Here is a 25,441-nt window from a genome sequence, read left to right on the forward strand (position 1 = left end):
TAACCTGAAACCAAAACCTCTCGAAAACCACAGCAAGAAATTATATATAAAGCCCACGAATAACAATATTATATAGCAATATAATTTAGCCTAACTGTGATAAATATATTGAATAGCTTCAGATAATCGAAATGCCTACTGATTCAAACTCAATGGAAAGTGCCTCTAGAAGTTTGCTAGCAGAAAACTCTAAAATAACACCAATTCTTCAAGATATGGGAGTTATGAGAAAAAAATAGAGAAAGTGCGAATTTGGAGATCAATACACAGAGCTAAGTGATCGAGTGTGTAAGTTCGAGAGGTACAACAGCAAGGCTGTCTCATCATATCGAATTTTCCATCGAATGCTACAGTTTCCTTGATGGCATAGGCCGTGGAATTCCTGAACAGCATGTTCAAAGCTAATATCGGATGTGAAAGCATAAAAGGATGTCACCACCTAGGAAACCCAAATACAGGGCAAGCCGCAGTCATCATTAATTTCATCAATTTCGAGGACAAGAATTTTATATGGGGGTCAAAAGCAATGTTGAGAGGAGTGACCGACAAATCCAATGGAAAAAACTTATTTATCAATGAGAGAATACCCGAATCGGATAAATGGGTGCACACTTATGCCAACAGGGAAAAACAGCTCAGGACAGTAACAGACAATTGCACCGTCAAGCTAGAAATGCAGAGAAATTCTGGCAGGGGAAGCCGTTATATCGAAGTTCGAAGTAGAACGATGAAGGCTCCGAAAAGAAGTTAATAATCCACTGCAACCAAATCCATCCTTGAGAAGCCCTTTGCCTAATTAATTTTAAAAACATGAAAATTTTACTCCACACCAATATTGACTGGCCTATCCAACCTTAAAAGAGGGCGAAGTGATCTAAAATTTGATGGAGCAAACGCAAAAGAAGCCAACTTATCCACGCGTTGCGAGCAAAAAAAAAAGAAAAAAGAAGATTTGCTGGACTACTTCATGTGATTTTAAGGAGATACGCGAGAGCCTAAGCAAAAGAATATGAGCTCAATTGATGAAGCGCCCTTTCTAATCGAAAACGTAGACGCCGAAGTAGTTGACTGATGACAAAAATGATGTCTGATGACAAATAGTTCTCGTAAATACTAGAATTCCATCGATTAAAAAACATCTAAAAGACTTGGAAGCACTAGTTTTAAGTCTTGAGTCTCCACCTGAAATAATGTCTACCTGAAACGTGGTTATCAGAAAATGATTTAAAAAAATCATGTTGGTTGACTAGTGATTATAACCAATTCTGCTCTAAAAATGGAAAAAATCATGGCGGTCGCGTAATGATCCAAATAAAAAATACCTACCGTATACTGAATCAAATCGCAATGCTCTTTGACGAGTTGACTTTGCTGCATTATTTAAAAAATTCTGTTAAATTACAAGTTGAAGTTGTATTCATTTAACCCAAAACTAACAAACTGATTTTCGTAGAAGAGTTGGATCAAGTCTTAGACGAGAGAAAATCGGTAAATCGTTTGTTTGTATTTTGTGGTGATTTTAATTTGCAAGCTCAGAATTACTAATACACCATATCCACAAATAGTTTCGAGATTACTAAAAAGGGAGCAACCCCTGTCACAAAAAGCCGCAATCTTGTTTAAATCAACTTTTTCAGACCATACACATGACAATTCTAAAAGTACTCAGCTATGAAAAAATAGCTGACCATTATCCGATCACAATACAATGGAAAAAAAAGAAAACTTAAGCAACGGAATTCCTTTCCGTCATACATCTATTTTTCAGGCACCGCATGAGGTATTTGAACTTTTGGAAAAAAATTAAAGATGCTTTGAATCAAATGAAAGTAGTTTGTCTGGGTTACAGGTCCCAAATTCAGCTTTTCAGTGTTTTAGGCGATTGTATGAGAGTGTACTTGATGATTTTGCTCCCCTGAGACGGAAAAAATTGGAAAATCAGACCGCAAGTTTCGAATTCGGAAAAAATTTTAAAATTAAGAACCCGAGGAGCGCAATTCGAAAAAAGTAAAGCAATAAAACAGCTGTTTTATTGGAACAAATTTAATCATTGTATCGGAGACACAAGACAAACTACTAAATGATATCAGTGGCAAAAATTTCAAAAATAGAAAAAATTCACCAGTGCCTTCTTATTGTCAGATCAATGACATCCCTAGAGAATCCGAGTATGTGAATGTGTTCTTTCACAACCATAGGCAAAACACTCAAAAACGACATTCCAAATACAATCAGGCCAAACATTGAAATTTTTCTTTTGTCGCTGTATCTAAAAAGTGTTAACACCGTAGAAGTATTGAATATCATCAACAATTCAGATAATAAATTTTCCTCCGGTGATGAATACATCAGTAATACAATTGTAAAAACTTCAGCTACGTTTGTGGCACTCTATTTAGCCTTTAAGATCAACCTTTCTTTTTTGAAGGACGTGTTTCCGAAAGAACTGCAAATCAAAGGTTTTTCCTCTACACAAAGAGTGATCGAGAACGGATGACAATAATTACTGATCTATATCTCTTCTCATTGTTTGGAGCAAAAAATACGATCGAGCAGTACACAATCTTGTGTATTTTTTTTACTTGGAGAATTTCTTGCTGCTATAAAGCACAATTGAAGCATTAGCAGAACAAACCGAGAAAAAAAGATTGCCATCATCGACCAGTGAAATTTACAGCTTTTTCTTGGATTTAAAAAAAACCATTGATATTATCGACCTTAAAAAAAGTATGGCTTGTTTAAATTGGTTAAAACCATACCTGAGCAATCGTATACAGCTGGTAGCCGTTAATGGCGTGGGTTCAGATTGGAATGCGATTGAATGTGGTGTTCCGCATGGCTCAATCTTAGGATCACTGTTGTTTACTATTTACATGAATGATCTTTCTTTAACATTTAAGTCAAAAGACATAATTCTATTCCCAGATGATACAAAGTTAACAGCACTAGACTGCACAATTGAAAAGGTACAGACAGGGCTTCCTCAAAAATAATGGTAGGGGTCCATTATGGCCGTAAATAATGGAGGGAAAGGACAAAAAGTATGGCCATTATGCATGGAACTGCCTTCGTTTATGGCCATAATTTAGGGATGACGTAACCCCATTATGTAAAACAAATAGTGAGCAAGCAAGCGCGTGCACATGCAAAACAAACAACGCTCGCACTTCTTGCATTGTTCGAAAAAGCATGACTCCACATCACCTTGAGGCTAGTCTTTTCTTAAAAGTCGATAAGGAGCTTTGGGATGCTAAACTCGTTACAAAAATTGTGTAAAATTGAATAATTTGTTTTGTTTTTCATTCAAATTATGAAACGAAAACAACCCAATAATGGCCATTATTTATTTTGCCTGAGCGATTATGGAAATAATCGACGGAAAGAAGGACGATTATGGCATAATGTAGGGCGGAAACCCCATTATATGGCCATATATTTTGCGGAACCCCTGGGTAAAGACATACATTGAAAACCTGGATAAATGGTTAAAGCAAATAAATAAGATATCAATATATCTTAAACTGTACAAATGAACAATTCAATTTTTTTCTAAAGAATGGGCGTTAAGCCGTTATGTAATAATTTTGGTGTTTATATTGACTGCAAGTTCTTATTTGTTAGTCATACAGATTTTGTTAGAATAAAACTTGGGAAACAAAAAGGACAAATTTCGAAATTAGGGCATTATGTACCACGATGCCAGCCATTAGACTACTACCGAAGTAATATTGTTGCAATCTTAGAAAAGTGGATTCTGATTTATTGATGTTGCAGTTTAACTGTTTTGAATCCTATTTTCGTTTTGCAAAAGAAAAGATTCAAGTACTTTTTTTGATAACGGCAAGATCACTGTGATGATACATTAGGTGATATATTGAAAACAAAACAAAACAACTGGCTGCCTGTATATGAGTATCATTTTTACGGAGTTTTGAAATTTGATTTCAAACCTACAAGCAATTTGCAGAGTGAATGATTGTTGAATGAAATACACACTTTTCAATTTTTTTTAAAGAAAAATTACAAGAAATTCAAGTTGAAATTCGATTTTCGTGAACTTCACACTTTTGCTGTTCGATAGTGGAGCTTGCCTTCTTTTTAACAAAGGAAAAAATTTCACTTGAAAAGAAATCCAAAGTCAAACCACGAGAAATCGAAATCCTGAAAAAAAAAATAAAAATAATCGCGCTGACGTTCATCTGCTCGTCATAATACGGCAAAATGAAAGTTTCAGGAAAACAAAAATTCGACCCCTAAGGGCATAATTTCGATGCCACTATTCATTGCGTACTTTCCTTACAAGGTTTTTCAAAATTGGCCATTTTCTGACAATAATGGCAACAAATAATTAGGAAAGAAAATCATCAGTCGAAAACTCAGATAGTTGATAGTCTCAATCTCTTTCCCGTCCACTATCCCACTGCAATCTAGTCTGGATACAGGAATCCTCAGAGAAATTCTGCCATCAAAAACAACGCATGAAAATAAAAAATCGATAATTTTTGACAGCCGAAACAGAGCTTCGCTCCAATTGCGATAGAAAAATAAATGAGTCTGAAAAAGTACGAAGTCTTGGAAAGGAATTACCTGCACCTTGAGAAATTTTATAAAGAAAGACGAAATGAAACACTGCACTACTTGCGATAAAACCCACACACAGCATGACAAGCTAACTGACAAAAAATAGGGATGAAAGCCGAAGAAAGAATTGAAAAAATTAATATATCAAAAATTGTCCTGCCTTTGTTTTGATTTTGTCTGACATCAAAATTTCTTTCAAGAGAATATGCCAAAACGTAGGACCATTGAATGTTAAATAAGCATCGAAACTAAACTTATTAAGCGGTTACAAAGCCGACAATTCTTGAGCAGACACACGCATTCAAAATGTAGACATGCTCAAAAAGTGTCTTGCTCTTTAGCATTGGCTGTACTTAATAGCTAGTTTTGATCAAAATGAACACATTTTGCGTCAACAATATTTGCGACTTAGGTTGAGAAAAAGAGTTCATACTATAAAACAATCTTTGCATGTGTGAACAATGGAAACGAGGAAAGTCAAATATGAGCGTGAACAAATTTCAAAGACCTTTTCCTTAAAAAACAAAAAGGAAGACTTATATAAAGTATAAATGACTTCTTTCTGTTACAATTAAAAACCTGTGCTCAATTTTCATCTTATTTGAGGTCTCAAACAAGATTCAAATAAAACAAATGCCGGCCAAAAAATGCTTTATAATTTATGACAGCAAGCTTTTCCAGGAGCCCAAAACTAATAACTTAAATTACGGGGGCTCATAATTTATTGTCTGACATTTCAAAAACTTTTTAGAACAACTTTTGGTACATTTAGCACATTCATATATTACAATTTTCGACAAAAAAGCTAACAGATGGCTTTCTATAAATATGTACCTCATGGAAATGTAAATTTACCATACCAGCAGCCAGCCATAAAAACTAACAACAAATCTTACAACTAGGAGCACCTGAACAATTAACTGGATTCCAGGACAGGATTTAGAGATATAATATTTCTGGATGTGGATGCAGAGGCCAGCTCTGAAATTGAAATACGCCCTCTTTGAGATATAAATTGAGCCAAGTTCTTCATTTCTTCCTCTGAAACGTATATGAACTTGCCTCTGTCGTCTAGAATGCCTGTAAGTTGTTCTGCTTCTTGTAGACTCTTCAGACGTGAAACACAGTCGGCACTTCTCAGATTGAAACAGCTGGCTAGTTCTTCGATATTTACAACCTGTAAAAAACCAACCTCATATTATGCCATCGTCAGTCACATTAAGTAGATAATCTCTTATTTTTCACTCCCCACCCTCCACGCTAGAATTAAATTTGAAAAAAAAATTATATGTTGTCACAATGTAATGAAATTTAGGTCGATGAACAAATCGAATAATCTGAACTAAATTTCTTATACATTTTGTCGTAATTTCACGCGTATGATTATAATATCATTTTGAAAAATTTTAGGAGGATAATTTGCAATGGGGTAAGAGTGGAACGTAATTCCTCATATAATGTTGGTGAGTTTTTCAATTGTTCAATTAAGATCAACAAATACACATAATAACCATAGTACTGCAACGAAATTTACTAAAGCAGTAAATTGGCAGCATAACGAAATTTCAGTTAACACAGGTTTCGTTAGTTTCACAAAACAATGGTTGTACCGAAAAGCCATTTTCAAATTTCATTTAGGGTTAAAGAACACTATCGATTAGACCTTCAAGGCCATCTTAAATGTACGCACGGCTTAAATGTACTATTCTCAAATCTAATTGGCTTAAACATTTTAATTCTAACCAAGTGAACGATCTCCTCAGTAAATGGTCCGAAAAGTCACTCAAAACTCCATATACAAATTGAAATAAAAAATCAGTTTTAGGATGACCTAATGTATGAACGTCAACAACTCGGTCAAACACTTAACAAGTCAAAGTTTCTTTAAGAAATCTTATGAGATTTCAGTTCACACAGAATCTGTCAAATTTCATTCAAAAGAATGAAAATTCAGGTCAAACTTATGCTTATCTAATGTATGAACCCGATAGACAATATAACTTCAAAGCCAATTGTTTACCAATTTTCAAATATTCTTTAGGAAGCCTTACGAGATTGCAGTTAACACAGAATCTGTCAAACTTCCAAATACAAATTCTCGAGGCAAAAGTCAGTCTTATGCTTACCTAAGTTCCAACGCGCTAGATTATACACAATCACGGCCAATTATTTAACAATAGTCAAAATTTGAAGTATTGTGATATTTCAATTCACACAGAATCTTTTAAACTTCCATTTACACAGAGGCGAATTTCCATTTCGCAAACGCAAGCAAAAATATGACCGATAACGCTACTGGTAAAAACTGAACGAGTAAAACTTTGAGTTTACAAAATTTCTTAAGTGACACACCAATTATGAGTCTACATAAATGCTAAGTGGTGACGGAAGCCAATTATGACGCATTAGCAGCACCAGTCGATTTGAAAAACAAACCAACTAACATGCCTCAATTTAAAGAGCGGACGCATTTAAACTAGCATACGAAAAAGTTCATTAAAAACATTCGACCCTGCCCAGATTCGAACCCTCTTTATTTGTTACTGGTCTCCTTCCCAACCTCTACGCTACATATCCATGATACCTTGAAGCTTAAGTGCCATTTGTAATATAATAGTCTGTGTTAATATCCTTCGCATTGGTTGTTCTTAAAAGCTGGATCAAAATTAACACTTTCAAAATGAACACATTTTATCGCAACAACACAATTCAAAATAAACACATTTTATGCACACACAAATTAAAGAATTGAAAAGTCAAACTTATGCTCGTCTAATGTATGAACACGATAGACAATAGACCTTCAAGGCCAGTTATTTACCAATTGTCAAATATGGTTAAGGAAGTATTACGAGATTGCAGTTAACACAGAATCGGTCTTACTTCCATATACAAATGATCAAGGCACAATTCAGCTTTATGCTTGCCTTACGTATGCACCCGATAGACAATAGACTTTCAAGGCCAGTTATTTAGCAACAACAAAATAATAAAGCCTTCCGAGATTTCAGTTGACACAGAATCTGTCATGCTTGCATATACAAAAACGAAATGATTGACATTTTTGAAAACATTAAGTACCCGAAAGACATTCAAGGTGGAGATTTTATCGAGGGTCGACAATTTTCAAAAATAACTTTAAAAAATTGGTTAATTTTTATTATTTCAACGAAATGGAATAGCCACATTTCGTAGCAGGCGACAATTGATTGCCAGCGGTAATTCGTTACAAAAAAAAAAACAAAAGAAAAAAGTAGTCGCAAGGTGATTGAATCCGAATTATTTGCATGTAGATCCGTCAAACATTCAAGTTCGAAAACAAGGCCCGCTTAAGGTGTACATTGCTAAACCGATTTAATTTTTATATTCCATTATTATGTCAAACTGCTCTGCGACCAATTGTCAAAAAGTAGATTTTCTGAGCTCAGTTGAAATGCCAAATAAACCCAATTCAGAAATTTGGGCGCTGCAGAAAAACCTTTGCGCTGCAGTGATACTTTTGAGCCATTTTTGGTACACTTTGACCAAGCAGACGCGTTTTCCGGCTCGCGCTCAATCAAAGGCACCTTCTGCAAAACTTAAAGGCTGGCCAGTAAAAAAAAGTAATAAATCTTTGCTTGCTGGGAGGTCAAACTACTGAGAGAGATGAACGCACATATCTCCTCTTCCCAGGTATTCCCTTAACAAAACACACACATTTTGAACAAAAAAAACACATTTTGAAAATATTGGTTTTTTGCTCAAAAAAGAGACACACAAAATTAGGCAACAATTCTAGGAAAAAGTCGCGATGAACAACCCACAACCAACAAAGACATTAACTATCAGCGATGTTTCACAATGTGATAAAAAAAAATTAGCTCGATTTACTGTCATCGATTAATCTTCGGGAGATTCAAATCTGATGGTGATCTCGAAATAGTTGACAATTGTTCAAAACTTTTGATTTCAGTTACATTTAAATACATTTAGGATGCGTTTGAATATCAGACGTTCCATCAGACGTTCGCAGTCTAGTTGCAGACATAACTACTTCATTGACTCTTCAACAAAAAACTTAATGATTATGAGCAACTTTCCAGAAAAATAAAGTAAGAAGAAAGCGAACAACATTTTTGATGCCACAACGATTTGTGAGTAAGGAAAAATATATCCTCTAAAAATTTCGAATGTGCACTCATACAAAGGGGCCACCTGCAATAGTAAGCATGACAACCGATCAACAAATGGAAACGTCAAAGCGAGTAATTTATTGAAATTCGGCATCAAAATTCTACGAAGAGTAAATCGTCAGATGTCACTGATAATTCCCTACGAGAGCTCGACTGTCTATCATTCCTTTAAAAAATGAAGATTCAAACCCGCATCTTACTAGCTGCGAAGCGCTTTTCTAAATATGCGTACAAAAACGCACCATGTTGTCGGATTATTTAGATATCAGTTACAAAAGCAACTGGATGGAGTATTTGATTGAATATTGGAATCAATTAAAACCGTCAGATATTCGCACTGACAACAGAGTGCAGTTCCAGATAAAAATAGTCAATTGACATTTCAACCAGCAACTTTAGGATACTTACATAACGATGAGCTATTTACCAGAAAAAAAACTGAACATTTAACCGCTATAACGGTTCGTGCTGAAGGAAAAATACGTTACTCGATTAACTCCGATTTGATGTTATAGTCAGCACAAAATTGAATCAAAAATTATTATGCAAATATCGAGAGCAAAAGTTTAACAGTAAGTTAGGATCAAAATTCCACAAAAACTAAAAACGCTACCTGTAAATATATTTCACTACGAGTTAAGAATCTAAGCTCGACTCTCTATCATTCGTTAAACTAAGGAAGTTTCAAATCCATAGCTTATTAGCGGCGAAGCGCACTTCCTGGTGCGTTTACAAAATATTTATAATCACAAGACTTAGGAATCAGTTATAAAAAGAGCAACGGGATGGAGTATTCGATTCAATATTGCAACCGTTTAAAACCGTCAGATACTCAAACTGACAAGAGAGTGTAGTTTCATGACAAAATCAATCCATTGACACATTTTTTTACTGCCACAACGATTCGCATTGAAAGAAAAACACGATACTTGAATAATTCGACTATGATCTTATAGTCAGCACAAAAATGAATCAAGACTTATTATGAAAACATCGTGAGCGAAAATTTAACATTAAGTCAGGATCCAAATTCCACAAACATTAAAACGCTATCTGTCACTGATATTTCACTACGATGTGAACCTTAGCTCGACTCTCTATCATTCGTTAAAATAAGGAAGATTCAGATGCACAGGTTATAAGCTGCGAAGCGCACTACATGATGTGTTTACAAAATACACACCATGTCCGAATATTTAGGAATTAGTTACAAAAAAGCAACTGGATGGAGTATTCGTTTGACTACTGGAACCGCTGAAAACCATTAGACATTCACACTGACATTAGAGTGTAGTTCCAGACAAAATCATTCCATTGACAGTTTAACAAAAATCTTGCTGACACTTAAAATAATAAAGTCAGCTATTTACAAGAAAAAGATAGCGAACATTTTTTAACCGCCAAAGATTCGAGTTGTAAAGAAAACAGGTTAGTTGACTAAATCGACTCGGATATAACATTCAGCACAAAAATCAATCAAAAACTATTATGCAAACATCGAGAGCGAAAGTTGAACAGAAAGTTAGGATCAAAATTTCACAAACACTGAAACGCTGCCTGTCAATGATATTTCACTACGAGCTTAGAATCTAAGCTCGACTCAATATCATTCGTTAATATTAGGAAGTTTCAAATCCACAGCTTATTAGCAGCGAAGCACAATTCCTATAAAATATTCAAAATAGAAAGATCAGCTAATTACGAAAAAAAAGATAGCGAACATTTTTTAACCGCCAAAGATTCGTGTTGAAGGAAAACAGGCTAGTAGACTAAATCGACTCGGATATAACAGTCAGCACAAAATTGAACGAAAACTATTACGCAAACATCGAGAGCAAACGTTTAACAGTATTTTAGGATCAAAAATCTAAACACTAAAACGCTACCTGTCAATGATATTTCACTACGAGTTAAGAATCTAAGCTCGACTCTCTATCATTCGTTAACACTAGAAAGTTTCAAATCCACAGCTTATTAGTTGCGAAGCGCACTTCCTGATGTGTTTTAAAAACTATGTACCATGTCCAAAAACTTAAGAATGAGCTACAAAATAGCAACTGAATGGAGTATTCGATTGAACAAAAAAACCGTTTAAAACCTTCAGATAATCACACTGACAAAAGAGTGTAGTTCCAGACAAAATCATTCCATTGACAATTCAACAAAAACCTTGCTGACACTTGAAATAAAAAGATCAGCTATTTACCAAAAAAAGCGAACACTTTAACCGCCACAAAGATTCATGTTGAAAGAAAAAGACATTAGTTGATCAAATCGACTGACATTTTGGTAAGCACAAAAATCAATCAAGAATTATTATGCAAACATCTCGAGCGAAAACGTTACAGCAAGTCAGGCTCGAAAATCCAAACACTAAAACGCTACCTGTCACTGATATTTCACTACAAGTTAAGCACCTAAGCTCGACTCTATCATTCGTTTACATTAGGAAGAATCAATTCCAGAGCTTATTAGCAGCGAAGCACAATTCCTGATGTGTTTACAAAATATGTTCCATGTCCAAAAAATTAGGAATCAGTAATAAAAAAGCAACTGGATGGAGTATACGATTGAATATTGGAACCGTTTAAAACCGGCAGGTATTCACACTGTCATTGGAGTGTAGTTCCGGGCAAAATTTTTCAATTGATACATTTCTTACTGCCACAACGGTTCGTGTTGAAAAAAAAACGTTGGTTGACTAAACCGACTGGGATATTATAGCCAGCACAAGAATCAATAGAAACTTATGGAAACATCGTGAGCGACAAAATTACAGTAAGTCAGGATCGAAATTCCACAAACATTAAAACGCTACCTGTCTGATATTCCACTACGATATGAACCTTGACTCGACTCTCTATCATTCGTTAATTTAAGGAAGATTCAAATCCACAACTTATTACCTGCGAAGCTCACTTCCTGATGTGTTTTAAAAAATATGTACCATGTCCGAAAATTTTAGGAAAAAACATTCCATTGACACTTTTTTTTACTGCCACAAAGATTCGTGTTGAAAGAAAAAGACGTTAGTTGAGTAATTCGGCTATGACATAATAGTAAGCACAAAAATCAATCAAATTTATTATGCAAACATCGTGAGCGAAAACGTTACAGCAAGTCAGGGTCAAAATTCCACAAACACTAAAACCCTACCTGTCAATGATATTTAACCACGAGTTAAGAATCTAACTTCGACTCTCTATCATTCGTTAATGATACGAAGTTTCAAAACCACAGCTTATTAATTGCGAAGTGCACTTCCTGATATGTTTAAAAAATTTGTACCATGTTGACCGAATACTTAAGAATCAGTTACAAAAAGGCAGCTGGATGGAGTATTCGATTGAATATTGAACTGTTTTAAACCGTCAGATATTCACACTGACAATAGAGTGTAGTTCCAGTACAATTTAACAAAAATCTTGCTGACACTTGGAAAAAGATCAGCTATTTACCAAAAAAAAAGATAGCGAACAATTTTCAACGGCTACAAAGGTTCGTGTTGAAGGAAATCACGATACTGGAGTAATCCAACTAGGATGTTTAAGTCAGCACAAAAATCAACTTATTATGGAAAAATCTTACGCGAAAATGCTACAGTAAGTAAGTCAGGATCTAAATTCCAAAAACTTAAAAGCTACTTAACACTGATATTTCACTATGATCTGAACCTTAGCTGGACTCTCTGTCATTCGCTAATATAAGGAAGATTCAGATGCAGAGGTTATAAGCTGCGAAGCGCACTACATAATGTGTTAACAAAATAAATAGACACCATGTACGAATATTTACGAATCAGTTACAAAAAAGCAAATGGATGGAGTATTCGATTGAATATTGGAACCGTTTAAAACCATCAGATATTCACACTGACAAAAGATTGTAGTTCCAGAAAAAATCATTGCAATGACAATTCAACAAAAACCTTTCTGACACTTGAAACAAAGAAGATCAGCTATTTACCAGAAAAAAAAGAAGCGAACACTTTTTAACTGCCACAAAGATTCGTGTTGAAAAAAAGGCGTTAGTTGAGTATTTCATCTATGACATTTTAGTAAGCACAAAAACCAATCAAGAATTATTAAGCAAACATCGTGAGCGAAAACATTACAGCAAGTCAGGCTCGAAATTCCACAAACACTAAAACGCTACCTGTCGCTGATATTTCACTACAAGTTAAGCACCTAAAGTCGACTCTCTATCATTCGTTTATATTAGGAAGCATCAATTCCACAGCTTACTAGCAGCGATGCGCAATTCCCGATGTTTTTACAAAATATGTTCCACGTCCAAAATTTAGGAATCACTTTTAAAAACGCAACTGGATGGAGTATTCGATTGAATATTGGAACCGTTTAAAACCGTCAGATATTCACAGTGTCATTGGAGTGTATTTCCGGACATAATTTTTCAATTGACACATTTTAAATTTTTTACCGCCACAACGGTTTGTGTTGAACAAAAAAAACGTTGTTCGAGTAAACCGACTGGGATATAATAGTCAGCACAGAAATCAATTGAAATATATTATGGAAACATCGTGAGCGACAAATTACAGCAAGTCAGAATCGAAATTCCACAAACATTAAAATTCTACCTGTCTGATTTTTCACTACAATATGAACCCTAGATCGACTCTGTCATTCGTGAAAATAGTTAATATACGGAAGATTCTGATGCACATGTTTTAAGCTGCGAAGCGCACTACATGTGTTTACAAAAATATACACCATGTCCGAACATTTAGGAATCAGTTACAAAAAAGCAACTGGATGGAGTATTCGAATGAATATTGGAACCGTTTAAAACCATCATATAATCACACTGAAAATAGAGTGTAGTTCCAAACAAAATCATTCCATTGACAAGTTAACAAAAATCTTGCTGACACTTAAAATAAAAAGATCAGCTAATTACGAAAAAAAAGATACCGAACATTTTTTAACTGCCAAAGATTCGTGTTGAAGGAAAAACAGGCTAGTAGACTAAATCGACTCCGATATTACAGTCAGCACAAAATTGAACGAAAAACTAAAATGCAAACATCAAGAACAAACGTTTAACAGTATGTTAGGATCAAAAATCCAAACACTAAAACGCTACCTGTCAATGATATTTCACTACGAGTTAAGAATCTAAGCTCGACTCTCTATCATTCGTTAATACTAGAAAGTTTCAAATCCACAGCTTATTAGCTGCGAAGCGCACTTCCTGATGTGTTTTTAAAAAATTTTACCATGTCCGAAAATTTAAGAATCAGTTACAAAAAGGCAACTGGATGGAGTATTCGATTGAATATTGAACTGTTTTATACCGTCAGATATTCACACTGACAATAGAGTGTAGTTCCAGTACAATTTAACAGAAATCTTGCTGACACTTAGAAAAAGATCAGCTATTTACCAAAAAAAAAAGATAGCGAACAATTTTGAACGGCTACAAAGGTTCGTGTTGAAGGAAAATCACGATAGTTGAGTAATTCGACTAGGATGTTTAAGTCAGCACAAAAATCAATCAAAACTTATAATGGAAAAATCGTACGCGAAAATGTTACAGTAAGTAAGTCAGGAACTAAACTCCAAAAACTTAAATGCTACCTGTCACTGATATTTCACTATGATCTGAACCTTACCTTTCACTATGATCAGAATCATTCCGTTGACAATTTAACAAAAACCTTGCTGACACTTGAAATAAAAAGATCAGCTATTTACGAAAGAAAGACAGCGAACATTTTTTAACCGCCAAACATTCGTGTTGAAGGAAAAACAGGTTAGTAGACTAAATTGACTCGGATATTACAGTCAGCACAAAATTGAATCAAAAACTAAAATGCAAACATCGAGAGGGAAAGTTTAACACTAGGTTAGGATCAAAATTCCACAAACACTGACACGCTACCTGTCAATGATATTTCACTACGAGTTAAGAATCTAAGCACGACTCTCTATCATTCGTTAAATTTAGGAAGTTTCAAATGCACAACTTATTAGCTGCGAAGCGCACTTCTTGACGTGTTTTAGAATTATTTACCATGTTGTCCGAAAAATTAAGAATCAGTTACAAAAAAGCATCTGAATGGAGTAATCGATTGATTATTGGAACCGTTTAAAACCGTCAGATATTTACACTGACAATCGAGTGTAGTTCCAGGAAAAATCAGTCCATTGAAACTTTTTTTACTGCCACAACTTAATTTAAGAATCAGTTACAAAAAGCACCTGAATGGAGTAATCGATTGAATAATGGAACCTTTTAAAACCTTCAGATAATCAAACTGACAAAAGATTGTAGTTCCAGAAAAAATCATTGCAATGCTAATTCAACAAAACCCTTGCTGACACTTGAAACAAAAAGATCAGCTATTTACCAGAAAAAAAAGAACCGAACACTTTTTAACCGCCACAAAGATTCGTGTTGAAATAAAGGCGTTAGTTGAGTATTTCATCTATGACATTTTATTAAGCACAAAAACCAATCAAGAAATATTATGCAAACATCGTGAGCGAAAACATTACAGTAAGTCAGGCTCGAAATTTCACAAACACTAAAACGCTACCTGTCGCTGATAATTCACTACAAGTTAAGCACCTAAAGTCGACTCTCTATCATTCGTTTATTAGGAAGCATCAATTCCACAGCTTATAAGCAGCGAAGCGCGAATCCCGATGTTTTTACAAAATATGTTCCACGTCCAAAATTTAGGAATCATTTTTAAAAACGCAACTGGATGGAGTATTCGATTGAAAATTGGAACCGTTTAAAACCGTCAGGTATTCACACTGTCATTGGAGTGTAGTTCCGGGCAAAATTTTTCAATTGACACACTTCTTACTGCCACAACGGTTCGTGTTGAACAAAAAAAAACGCTGTTCGAGTAAACCGACTGGGATATTATAGTCAGCAAGGAAATCAATTGAAATATATTATGGAAACATCGTGAGCGACAAAATTACAGCAAGTCAGGATCGAAATCCCACAAACATTAAAATGCTACCTGTCTGATATTTCACTACGATATGAACCTTAGATGGACTCTGTCATTCGTGAAAACAATTAAAATACAGAAGATTCAGATGCACATGTTATAAGCTGCGAAGCGCACTACATGATGTGTTTACAAAAATATACACCAGGTCCAAATATTTAGGAATGAGTTACAAAAAAGCAACTGGATGGAGTATTCGAATGAATATTGGAACCGTTTGAAACCATCATATAATCTCACTGACAATAGAGTGTAGTTCCAGACAAAATCATTCCATTGACAAGTTAACAAAAATCTTGCTGACACTTAAAAAAAAGATCAGCTAATTACGAAAAAAAAATACCGAACATTTTTTAACCGCCAAAGATTCGTGTTGAAGCAAAAACAGGCTAGTAGACTAAATCGACTCCGATATTACAGTCAGCACAAAATTGAACGAAAAAGTGAAATGCAAACATCGAGAGCAAACGTTTAACAGTATGTTAGGATCAAAAATCCAAACACTAAAACGCTACCTGTCAATGATATTTCAATACGAGTTAAGAATCAGAATCTAAGCTCGACTCTCTATCATTCGCTAATACTAGTAAGTTTCAAATCCACAGCTTATTAGTTGCGAAGCGCACTTCCTGATGTGTTTTAAAAACTATGTACCATGTCCAAAAACTTAAGAATGAGCTACAAAATAGCAACTGAATGGAGTATTCGATTGAACAAAAAAACCGTTTAAAACCTTCAGATAATCACACTGACAAAAGAGTGTAGTTCCAGACAAAATCATTCCATTGACAATTCAACCAAAAACCTTGCTGACACTTGAAATAAAAAGATCAGCTATTTACCAGAAAAAAAAGCGTACAATTCAACCGCCACAACGATTCATGTTGAAAGGAAAAGACGTTAGTTGATCAAATCGACTGAAATTTTAGTAAGCACAAAAATCAATCAAGAATTATTATGCAAACATCGTGAGCGAAAACGTCACAGCAAGTCAGGCTCGAAAACCCAAACCCTAAAACGCTACCTGTCACTGATATTTCACTACAAGTTAAGCACCTAAGCTCGACTCTCGATCATTCGTTTATATTAGGAAGAATCAATTCTAGAGCTTATTAGCAGCGAAGCACAATTCCTGCCGTGTTTACGAAATATGTTCCATGTCCAAAAATTTAGGAATCAGTTATAAAAAAGCAACTGGATGGAGTATACGATTGAATATTGGAACCGTTTAAAACCGTCAGATATTCACACTGTCATTGGAGTGTAGTTCCGGGCAAAATTTTTCAATTGACACATTTTTTACTGCCACAACGGTTCGTGTTGAAGAAAAAAAAATGTTGGTTGACTAACCGACTGGGTATTATAGCCAGCACAAGAATCAAAAGAAATTTATGAAACATCGTGAGCGACAAAATTACAGTAGGTCAGGATCGAAATTCCACAAACACTAAAACGCTACCTGTCTGATATTCTCCACGATATGAACCTTAACTCGGCTCTCTATCATTCGTTAATTTAAGGAAGATTCAAATCCACAGCTTATTAGCTACGAAGCTCACTACCTGATGTGTTTACAAAATATTTATAATCACAACATATAGGAATCAGTTACAAAAAGAGCAACGGGATGGAGTATTCGATTCAATATTGGAACCGTTTAAAACCGTCAGATACTCAAACTGACAAGAGAGTGTAGTTTCAGACAAAATCAATCCATTGACACATTTTTTTACTGCCACAACGATTCGCATTGAAAGAAAAACACGATACTTGAGTAATTCGACTATGATCTTATAATAAGTCTTGATTCATTTTTGTGCTGACTATGAAAACATCGTGAGCGAAAATTTAACATTAATTCAGGATCCAAATTCCACAAACATTAAAACGCTATCTGTCACTGATATTTCACTATGATATGAACCTTAGCTCGACTCTCTATCATTCGTTAATATAAGGAAGATTCAAATTCATAGCCTATAAGCTGCGAAGCGCATAATTATAATTTTACAAATTATATACCATGTCCGAATATTTAGGAAATCAGTTACAAAAAAGCAACTGGATGGAGTATTCGATTGAATATTGGAACCGTTTAAAACCGTCAGATACTTACACTGACAATAGAGTGTAGTTCCAGGAAAAATCATTTCATTGAAACTTTTTTTTTACTGCCACAACGATTCTCATTGAAAGAAGAACACGATAGTTGAGTGATTCGACTATGATCTTATAGTCTCACAAAAATGAATCATAACTTATTATGGAAACATCTTGAGCAAAAATGTTACATTAAGTCAGGATCCAAATTCCAAAAACATTAAAACGCTATCTGTCACTGATATTTCACTACGATATGAACCTTAGCTCGACTCTCTATCATTCGTTAATATAAGGAAGATTCAGATGCACATGTTATAAGCTGCGAAGCGCACTACATGATGTGTTTACAAAAATATACACCATGTCCAAATATTTAGGAATGAGTTACAAAAAAGCAACTGGATGGAGTATTCGAATGAATATTGGAACCGTTTGAAAGCATCATATAATCTCACTGACAATAGAGTGTAGTTCCAGACAAAATCATTCCATTGACAAGTTAACAAAAATCTTGCTGACACTTTTTAAAAAAAGATCAGCTAATTACGAAAAAAAAATACCGAACATTTTTCAACCGCCAAAGATTCGTGTTGAAGCAAAAACAGGCTAGTAGACTAAATCGACTCCGATATTACAGTCAGCACAAAATTGAACGAAAAAGTAAAATGCAAACATCGAGAGCAAACGTTTAACAGTATGTTAGGATCAAAAATCCAAACACTAAAACGCTACCTGTCAATGATATTTCAATACGAGTTAAGAATCAGAATCTAAGCTCGACTCTCTATCATTCGCTAATACTAGAAAGTTTCAAATTCACAGCTTATTAGCTGCGAAGCGCACGGACCGAAAACTTAAGAATCAGTTACAAAAAAGCACCTGAATGGAGTAATCGATTGAATATTGGAACCGTTTAAAACCGTCAGATATTTACACTGACAATAGAGTGTAGTTCAAGGAAAAATCATTCCATTGAAACTTTTTTTTTACTGCCACAACTTAATTTAAGAATCAGTTACAAAAAAGCACCTGAATGGAGTAATCGATTGAACATAAAAACCGTTTAAAACCTTCAGATAATCACACTGACAAAAGAGTGTAGTTCCAGACAAAATCATTCGATTGACAATTCAACAAAAACCTTGCTGACACTTGAAATAAAAAGATCAGCTATTTACCAGAAAAAAAAGCGTACAATTCAACCGCCACAACGATTCATGTTGAAAGGAAAAGACGTTAGTTGATCAAATCGACTGAAATTTTAGTAAGCACAAAAATCAATCAAGAATTATTATGCAAACATCGTGAGCGAAAACGTTACAGCAAGTCAGGCTCGAAAACCCAAACCCTAAAACGCTACCTGTCACTGATATTTCACTACAAGTTAAGCACCTAAGCTCGACTCTCTATCATTCGTTTATATTAGGAAGAATCAATTCCAGAGCTTATTAGCAGCGAAGCACAATTCCTGCTGTGTTTACGAAATATGTTCCATGTCCAAAAATTTAGGAATCAGTTATAAAAAAGCAACTGGATGGAGTATACGATTGAATATTGGAACCGTTTAAAACCGTCAGATATTCACACTGTCATTGGAGTGTAGTTCCGGGCAAAATTTTTCAATTGACACATTTTTTACTGCCACAACGGTTCGTGTTGAAGAAAAAAAACGTTGGTTGACTAAACCGACTGGGTTATTATAGCCAGCACAAGAATCAAAAGAAATTTATGAAACATCGTGAGCGACAAAATTACAGTAGGTCAGGATCGAAATTCCACAAACACTAAAACGCTACCTGTCTGATATTCTCTACGATATGAACCTTAACTCGGCTCTCTATCATTCGTTAATTTAAGGAAGATTCAAATCCACAGCTTATTAGCTACGAGGCTCACTACCTGATGTGTTTACAAAATATTTATAATCACAACATATAGGAATCAGTTACAAAAAGAGCAACGGGATGGAGTATTCGATTCAATATTGGAACCGTTTAAAACCGTCAGATACTCAAACTGACAAGAGAGTGTAGTTTCAGACAAAATCAATCCATTGACACATTTTTTTACTGCCACAACGATTCGCATTGAAAGAAAAACACGATACTTGAGTAATTCGACTATGATCTTATGGTCAGCACAAAAATGAATCAAGACTTATTATGAAAACATCGTGAGCGAAAATTTAACATTAAGTCAGGATCCAAATTCCACAAACATTAAAACGCTATCTGTCACTGATATTTCACTATGATATGAACCTTAGCTCGACTCTCTATCTTTCGTTAATATAAGGAAGATTCAAATTCATAGCCTATAAGCTGCGAAGCGCACAATTATAATTTTACAAAATATATACCATGTCCGAATATTTAGGAAATCAGTTACAAAAAAGCAACTGGACGGAGTATTCGATTGAATATTGGAACCGTTTAAAACCGTCAGATACTTACACTGACAATAGAGTGTAGTTCCAGGAAAAATCATTTCATTGAAACTTTTTTTTTACTGCCACAACGATTCTCATTGAAAGAAGAACACGATAGTTGAGTGATTCGACTATGATCTTATAGTCTAACAAAAATGAATCATAACTTATTATGGAAACATCGTGAGCAAAAATGTTACATTAAGTCAGGATCAAAATTCCACATACACTAAAACGCTACCTGTCACTGATATTTCACTACGATATGAACCCTAGCTCAGCTCTCTATCATTCGTTATTATAAGGAAGATTCAAATTCATAGCCTATGAGCTGCGAAGCGCACAATTATGTTTTTACAAAATATATACCATGTCCGAATATTTAGGAATCAGATACAAAAAAGCAACTGGATGGAGTATTCGATTGAATATTGGAACCGTTTAAAACCGTCAGATATTTACACTGACAAAAGTGTAGTTCCAGGAAAAATCATTCCATTGACAATTTAATAAAAAACTTGCTGATACTTGAAATAGTAACATCAGCTATTTAACAGAAAAAACAAGCGAACACTTTTTAACCGCCACAAAGATTCGTGTTGAAAAAAGACGTTAAGTGAGTATTTCGACTATGACATTTTGGTAAGCAGAAAAATCAATCAAGAATGATTATGCAAACATCGTCAGCAAAAATGTTACATTAAGACAGGATCGAAATTCCACATAACCTAAAACGCTACCTGTCACTGATATTTCACTACGATATGAACCTTAGCTCGACTCTCTATCATTCGTTAATATAAGGAAGATTCAAATTCATAGCCTATAAGCTGCGAAGCGCACAATTATAATTTTACAAAATATATACCATGTCCGAATATTTAGGAAATCAGTTACAAAAAAGCAACTGGATGGAGTATTCGATTGAATATTGGAACCGTTTAAAACCGTCAGATATTTACACTGACAATAGAGTGTAGTTCCAGGAAAAATCATTTCATTGAAACTTTTTTTTACTGCCACAACGATTCTCATTGAAAGAAGAACACGATAGTTGAGTGATTCGACTATGATCTTATAGTCGCACAAAAATGAATCATAACTTATTATGAAAACATCGTGAGCAAAAATGTTACATTAAGTCAGGATCGAAATTCCACATACACTAAAACGCTACCTGTCACTGATATTTCACTACGATATGAACCTTAGCTCAGCTCTCTATCATTCGTTATTATAAGGAAGATTCAAATTCATAGCCTATGAGCTGCGAAGCGCACAATTATGTTTTTACAAAATATATACCATGTCCGAATATTTAGGAATCAGTTACAAAAAAGCAACTGGATGGAGTATTCGATTGAATATTGGAACCGTTTAAAACCGTCAGATATTTACACTGACAATAGAGTGTAGTTCCAGGAAAAATCATTCCATTGACAATTTAATAAAAAACTTGCTGATACTTGAAATAGTAAGATCAGCTATTTACCAGAAAAAACAAGCGAACACTTTTAACCGCCACAAAGATTCGTGTTGAAAAAAAGACGTTAAGTGAGTATTTCGACTATGACATTTTGGTAAGCAGAAAAATCAAGCAAGAATTATTATACAAGATTGTCCGAACATTTTGGAATCAGTTACAAAAAAGCAACTAGATGGAGCATTCGATTGAATATTGGAACCGTTTAAAACCGTCAGATACTCAAACTGACAATAGAGTGTAGTTCCAGACAAAATCAACCGATTGACTTTTTTACGGCCACAACGATTCTTGTTGAAAGAAAAAAACGTTAGATAAGTACTTCGACTGTGATATTATAGTCTCCCAAGCTCAACTCTCTATCCCAAGCTCGACTCTCTTTTAAGAACCTAAGCTCGACTCTCTATCATTCGTTAATATTAGGAATTTTCAAATCCACAGCTTATTAGCTGCGAAGCGCACTTCCTGATGTTTTTAAAAAATAGATACCATGTTGTCAGAATAATTAGGAAGCAGTTACAAAAAAAGTAACCAGAGGGAGCAATCGATTGAAAGAGTCAGGCATTCACACTGAAAATAGAATGTAGTTCCAGATACATATGTTAACTTTACATTCTATTCGGCAAATCGTTTCCTTTCAGATCCATTTCAAAGAACGAAGTCGTATTCTTTCAAGAATATTGATTCTCTTTAAAAGAATCAAAATAGGGCAAACGATTCTCGCATCTTAAAATATTTCAAAGTTTCACAAGTAATAATTGACTACTTGAACTGAACTAAACAAATCTAACTGAACTAACGGCCTAAAAATGCAGAAGCTTCAATAACCACACAGCTCATTTTCAATCATGGAATCACTAACCTTGTTATTTTTGACGTGATCTATAAACATATTGAGCTGGTTCTGTGCCTCCGCTTCTGATTGGTTTGCATCATATCCCTCCTCTTCGACGTCAAACATCGCCTTCATCTGCAGATACTCCTCGTGCTCCTTTTTCTTACGCTCTTCCTCGGCCGCTGTTCGCTCCTCTTCTAGTCTAGCTTCTTCAGCTGCCTCTTGTGCTGCTTCCGCCTGACGCTTTAGTTCTATTTCTGCTTCTCTTTTGGCTCGTTCTGCTCGCACTTCTGCCTAAAAAGACAAAACTTGTGTACACCTGCTCTCAAGCGAAAATCACATAAGGTTCACATTCAGCCCAATCTATACATCGGCTAACGAAAAGATGTGCAGAATACTGCTGAGTTTCGTACTGACAACGTAGGACCTGAAAAAAAAAGTAAAACCAAATAACTTACCAAGTTTGGACCACGGACACCTATATGATTTAAATTCGAACAAAAGAAGTTCAATGAAACTCACTGTATAGGACTTAGTTCGCTTGAGAACTAAAATTTAGCTCAAACTGATCCTTTCAGTCGCTCTGAGACCCGGCTCAATAATATAAAATGAAACCTACCTCGGCTTCTCTCATTCTGCGTTTTTCCTCTTTCATTTCCAGTTTCTTCATCTTCTTAACACCTAATTTCCCTGTTCTATTTCTCAACCCCTCAATCAGATCGGCCTCCGAGCCCGCTTCTGAGTCCGATCCAAAATCCATCTCAGCTCCCTCCTCGCCGGCTATGAATCTAGGCACCGGAGCTCCTCGATTCTGGCTAGGTCTTTGTAGCATCTGGGGTTGTCTGTTCAAAACTTGGTGGCTAGCTGGTGCTGCTACATTGCGCTGTGATACATTTAAAACTCCCATTTTGCGCGTTAGGTAAACAAGTACAAGTACTCCAAAAGCTACGAATCCTATGCTTAGAGCAACGAGACCCAAGTTAGTGTCGACTGCATACGACTCGATCCTTTCATCGCGTTTTCCAAACATTTTATCGGACATTTTTATCTTTTAAATACTGGCAAATTTTAAATTTGAACACATAACTCAAAGAATTGCAAGAGCAAATAAACTCTTCGGTGACAGCCAGTGGACACGTAAATATTCCAATACCATAGCTTTTTTCTTTTAACTCAAACCATTTATAGACAAACAAAAAAATCAGTTGAATACCGTAAAATACACCACAAACGCAAATCAAGAAAAGCGAAGACAAAACTAGTTAACAAATTACGAATGGGCAAACACAGGAGAATCAGCGCTTCGTTAAACTTTCAATCTAGTGACACAATAATAACAAGTGAAAACGGTCATACGATTTCGTTCTATATATGACACACGCTTATGACACGCTCCACTATTTTTTATGTGAGTAGCTCTAGGGTGAGCCACTCTTTAAAATAACACACAAAAAAATGCTCTTGCGAAAACAATTAACAAAAATCATAAGTAAAACTGAATTCACTAACAAGATGCAGATATTTAATGTAAAAGATTCCTCAGAGCAAAAGGAACGAGCAGCAAAGGGAGATTAAACTCGAAGAAATTCCTACTCTGGAATGGCAAATCTATTGGTATTGCTTGCCGTAGTCACAACCCTCACAGGATATGAAGAATGGAGCCAATATCGGATCTTAGTGATGTACATTTAAAAAACCATTTAAATTAATTTAAATTTCAATTTATTTCAATGTGAAACTATTTGCCCACTCAATTTATTTCAATGTGAAATTATGTGCCATTATATGAAAAACTTTGATTTAAATCGAGTAATTTAAATTTTAAAAAATTTAAATTGCTGCGGCGGTATTCGATCCAAAGCCAAAATACAAAGTTTACTCATGAGAATCAATTTCTCATTTCGTAGTTCCGCAGTAAAAGCAAGTAATCTAAATTTTCACAAATCTGATGTATTTTTGTAGCAAATAGGTATGCCCAAAAAACTGCTAAAATCAGACTGAAGGAAAACTTAAATTTCTAAAATTTCGGAAAAATTTAAATTGATGCCAACAATATTATAATTTTCTTAAACAAATTCAATTTTTATTTTTTTTCCAATAGACATCACTGAGTTAATTTTTTTTAGATAAAAAACATCCCTTCACCTATGAACAAAATGATTTAATTCCTCTTTTTTGAAATTTTTAAAATTTTTAGGCAGTAAATTGTGGTCCTTAAAAAATTCAACTGTTTGCCTGAGCCATATTGACTACGGTTTTAGCTTTTTTGGCAGCAAGTGGTCTCGAAAAGTAATTTGCTCATTTTTTCTGGCTTTATAAACTGAAATCTTTAAATTGAAACAACTGTTAGGCAGTCAAACTTAGGTTATCTGATTTCAATTTGTGTCGTGTTTATTCGTGTAGCAAAAAAATGTGTCTGAAAGCCTAGAACTACGGTGTATTCGATAGAAAAAACCCAGTAGGTATATTCGAAAACATTTAACCTCGAAAAATGAAAATACAGACGACAAACAATAAAGTTTTTGTTTTATCATTTTTGTTTTTTGAATAACCAGCAACAATACACAGGAGAAAAACAAAATTTTCATTAATTAAACAAAATTATAAGAATTAGAATTTTATAAGCCTGCTCGCTCGCTATATCCGCGCTACTTAACAGGTACTATCATCAAAATCGCCATGTTTTTTTTCGCAAAAGCTAAGTACCAAAACTCAACAGCGAAAAAATATATAAAAACAATTAAAAACAATATATTTCAAAAACAAAGCGAAAACATATGACTGAGCTTCAACAACATGTATTTTATGAATAAAAAGATGAACTGAAAAAAGCTGTCATTTAGCAGAA

At 34.7% G+C, this 25,441-nt stretch overlaps 1 protein-coding gene across 1 annotated transcript; it reads right to left on the reverse strand.

Annotated features, from left to right (window-relative positions):
* Positions 1 to 5,204: 5,204 nt before the first annotated feature.
* Positions 5,205 to 24,533, reverse strand: LOC134842160 (DDRGK domain-containing protein 1-like). The gene is made up of 3 exons (XM_063858373.1): positions 23,213 to 24,533; positions 22,621 to 22,887; positions 5,205 to 5,758 (listed from the first exon to the last, which is right to left on the reverse strand). The coding sequence occupies exons 1-3, from the start codon at positions 23,633 to 23,635 to the stop codon at positions 5,498 to 5,500; spliced, it is 951 nt and encodes a 316-aa protein (XP_063714443.1). The 5' UTR covers positions 23,636 to 24,533; the 3' UTR covers positions 5,205 to 5,497.
* Positions 24,534 to 25,441: the final 908 nt, after the last annotated feature.

This window comes from Symsagittifera roscoffensis, chromosome 3, assembly GCF_963678635.1.
Source record: "Symsagittifera roscoffensis chromosome 3, txSymRosc1.1, whole genome shotgun sequence".
NCBI classification, from domain to species: domain Eukaryota; kingdom Metazoa; phylum Xenacoelomorpha; order Acoela; family Convolutidae; genus Symsagittifera; species Symsagittifera roscoffensis.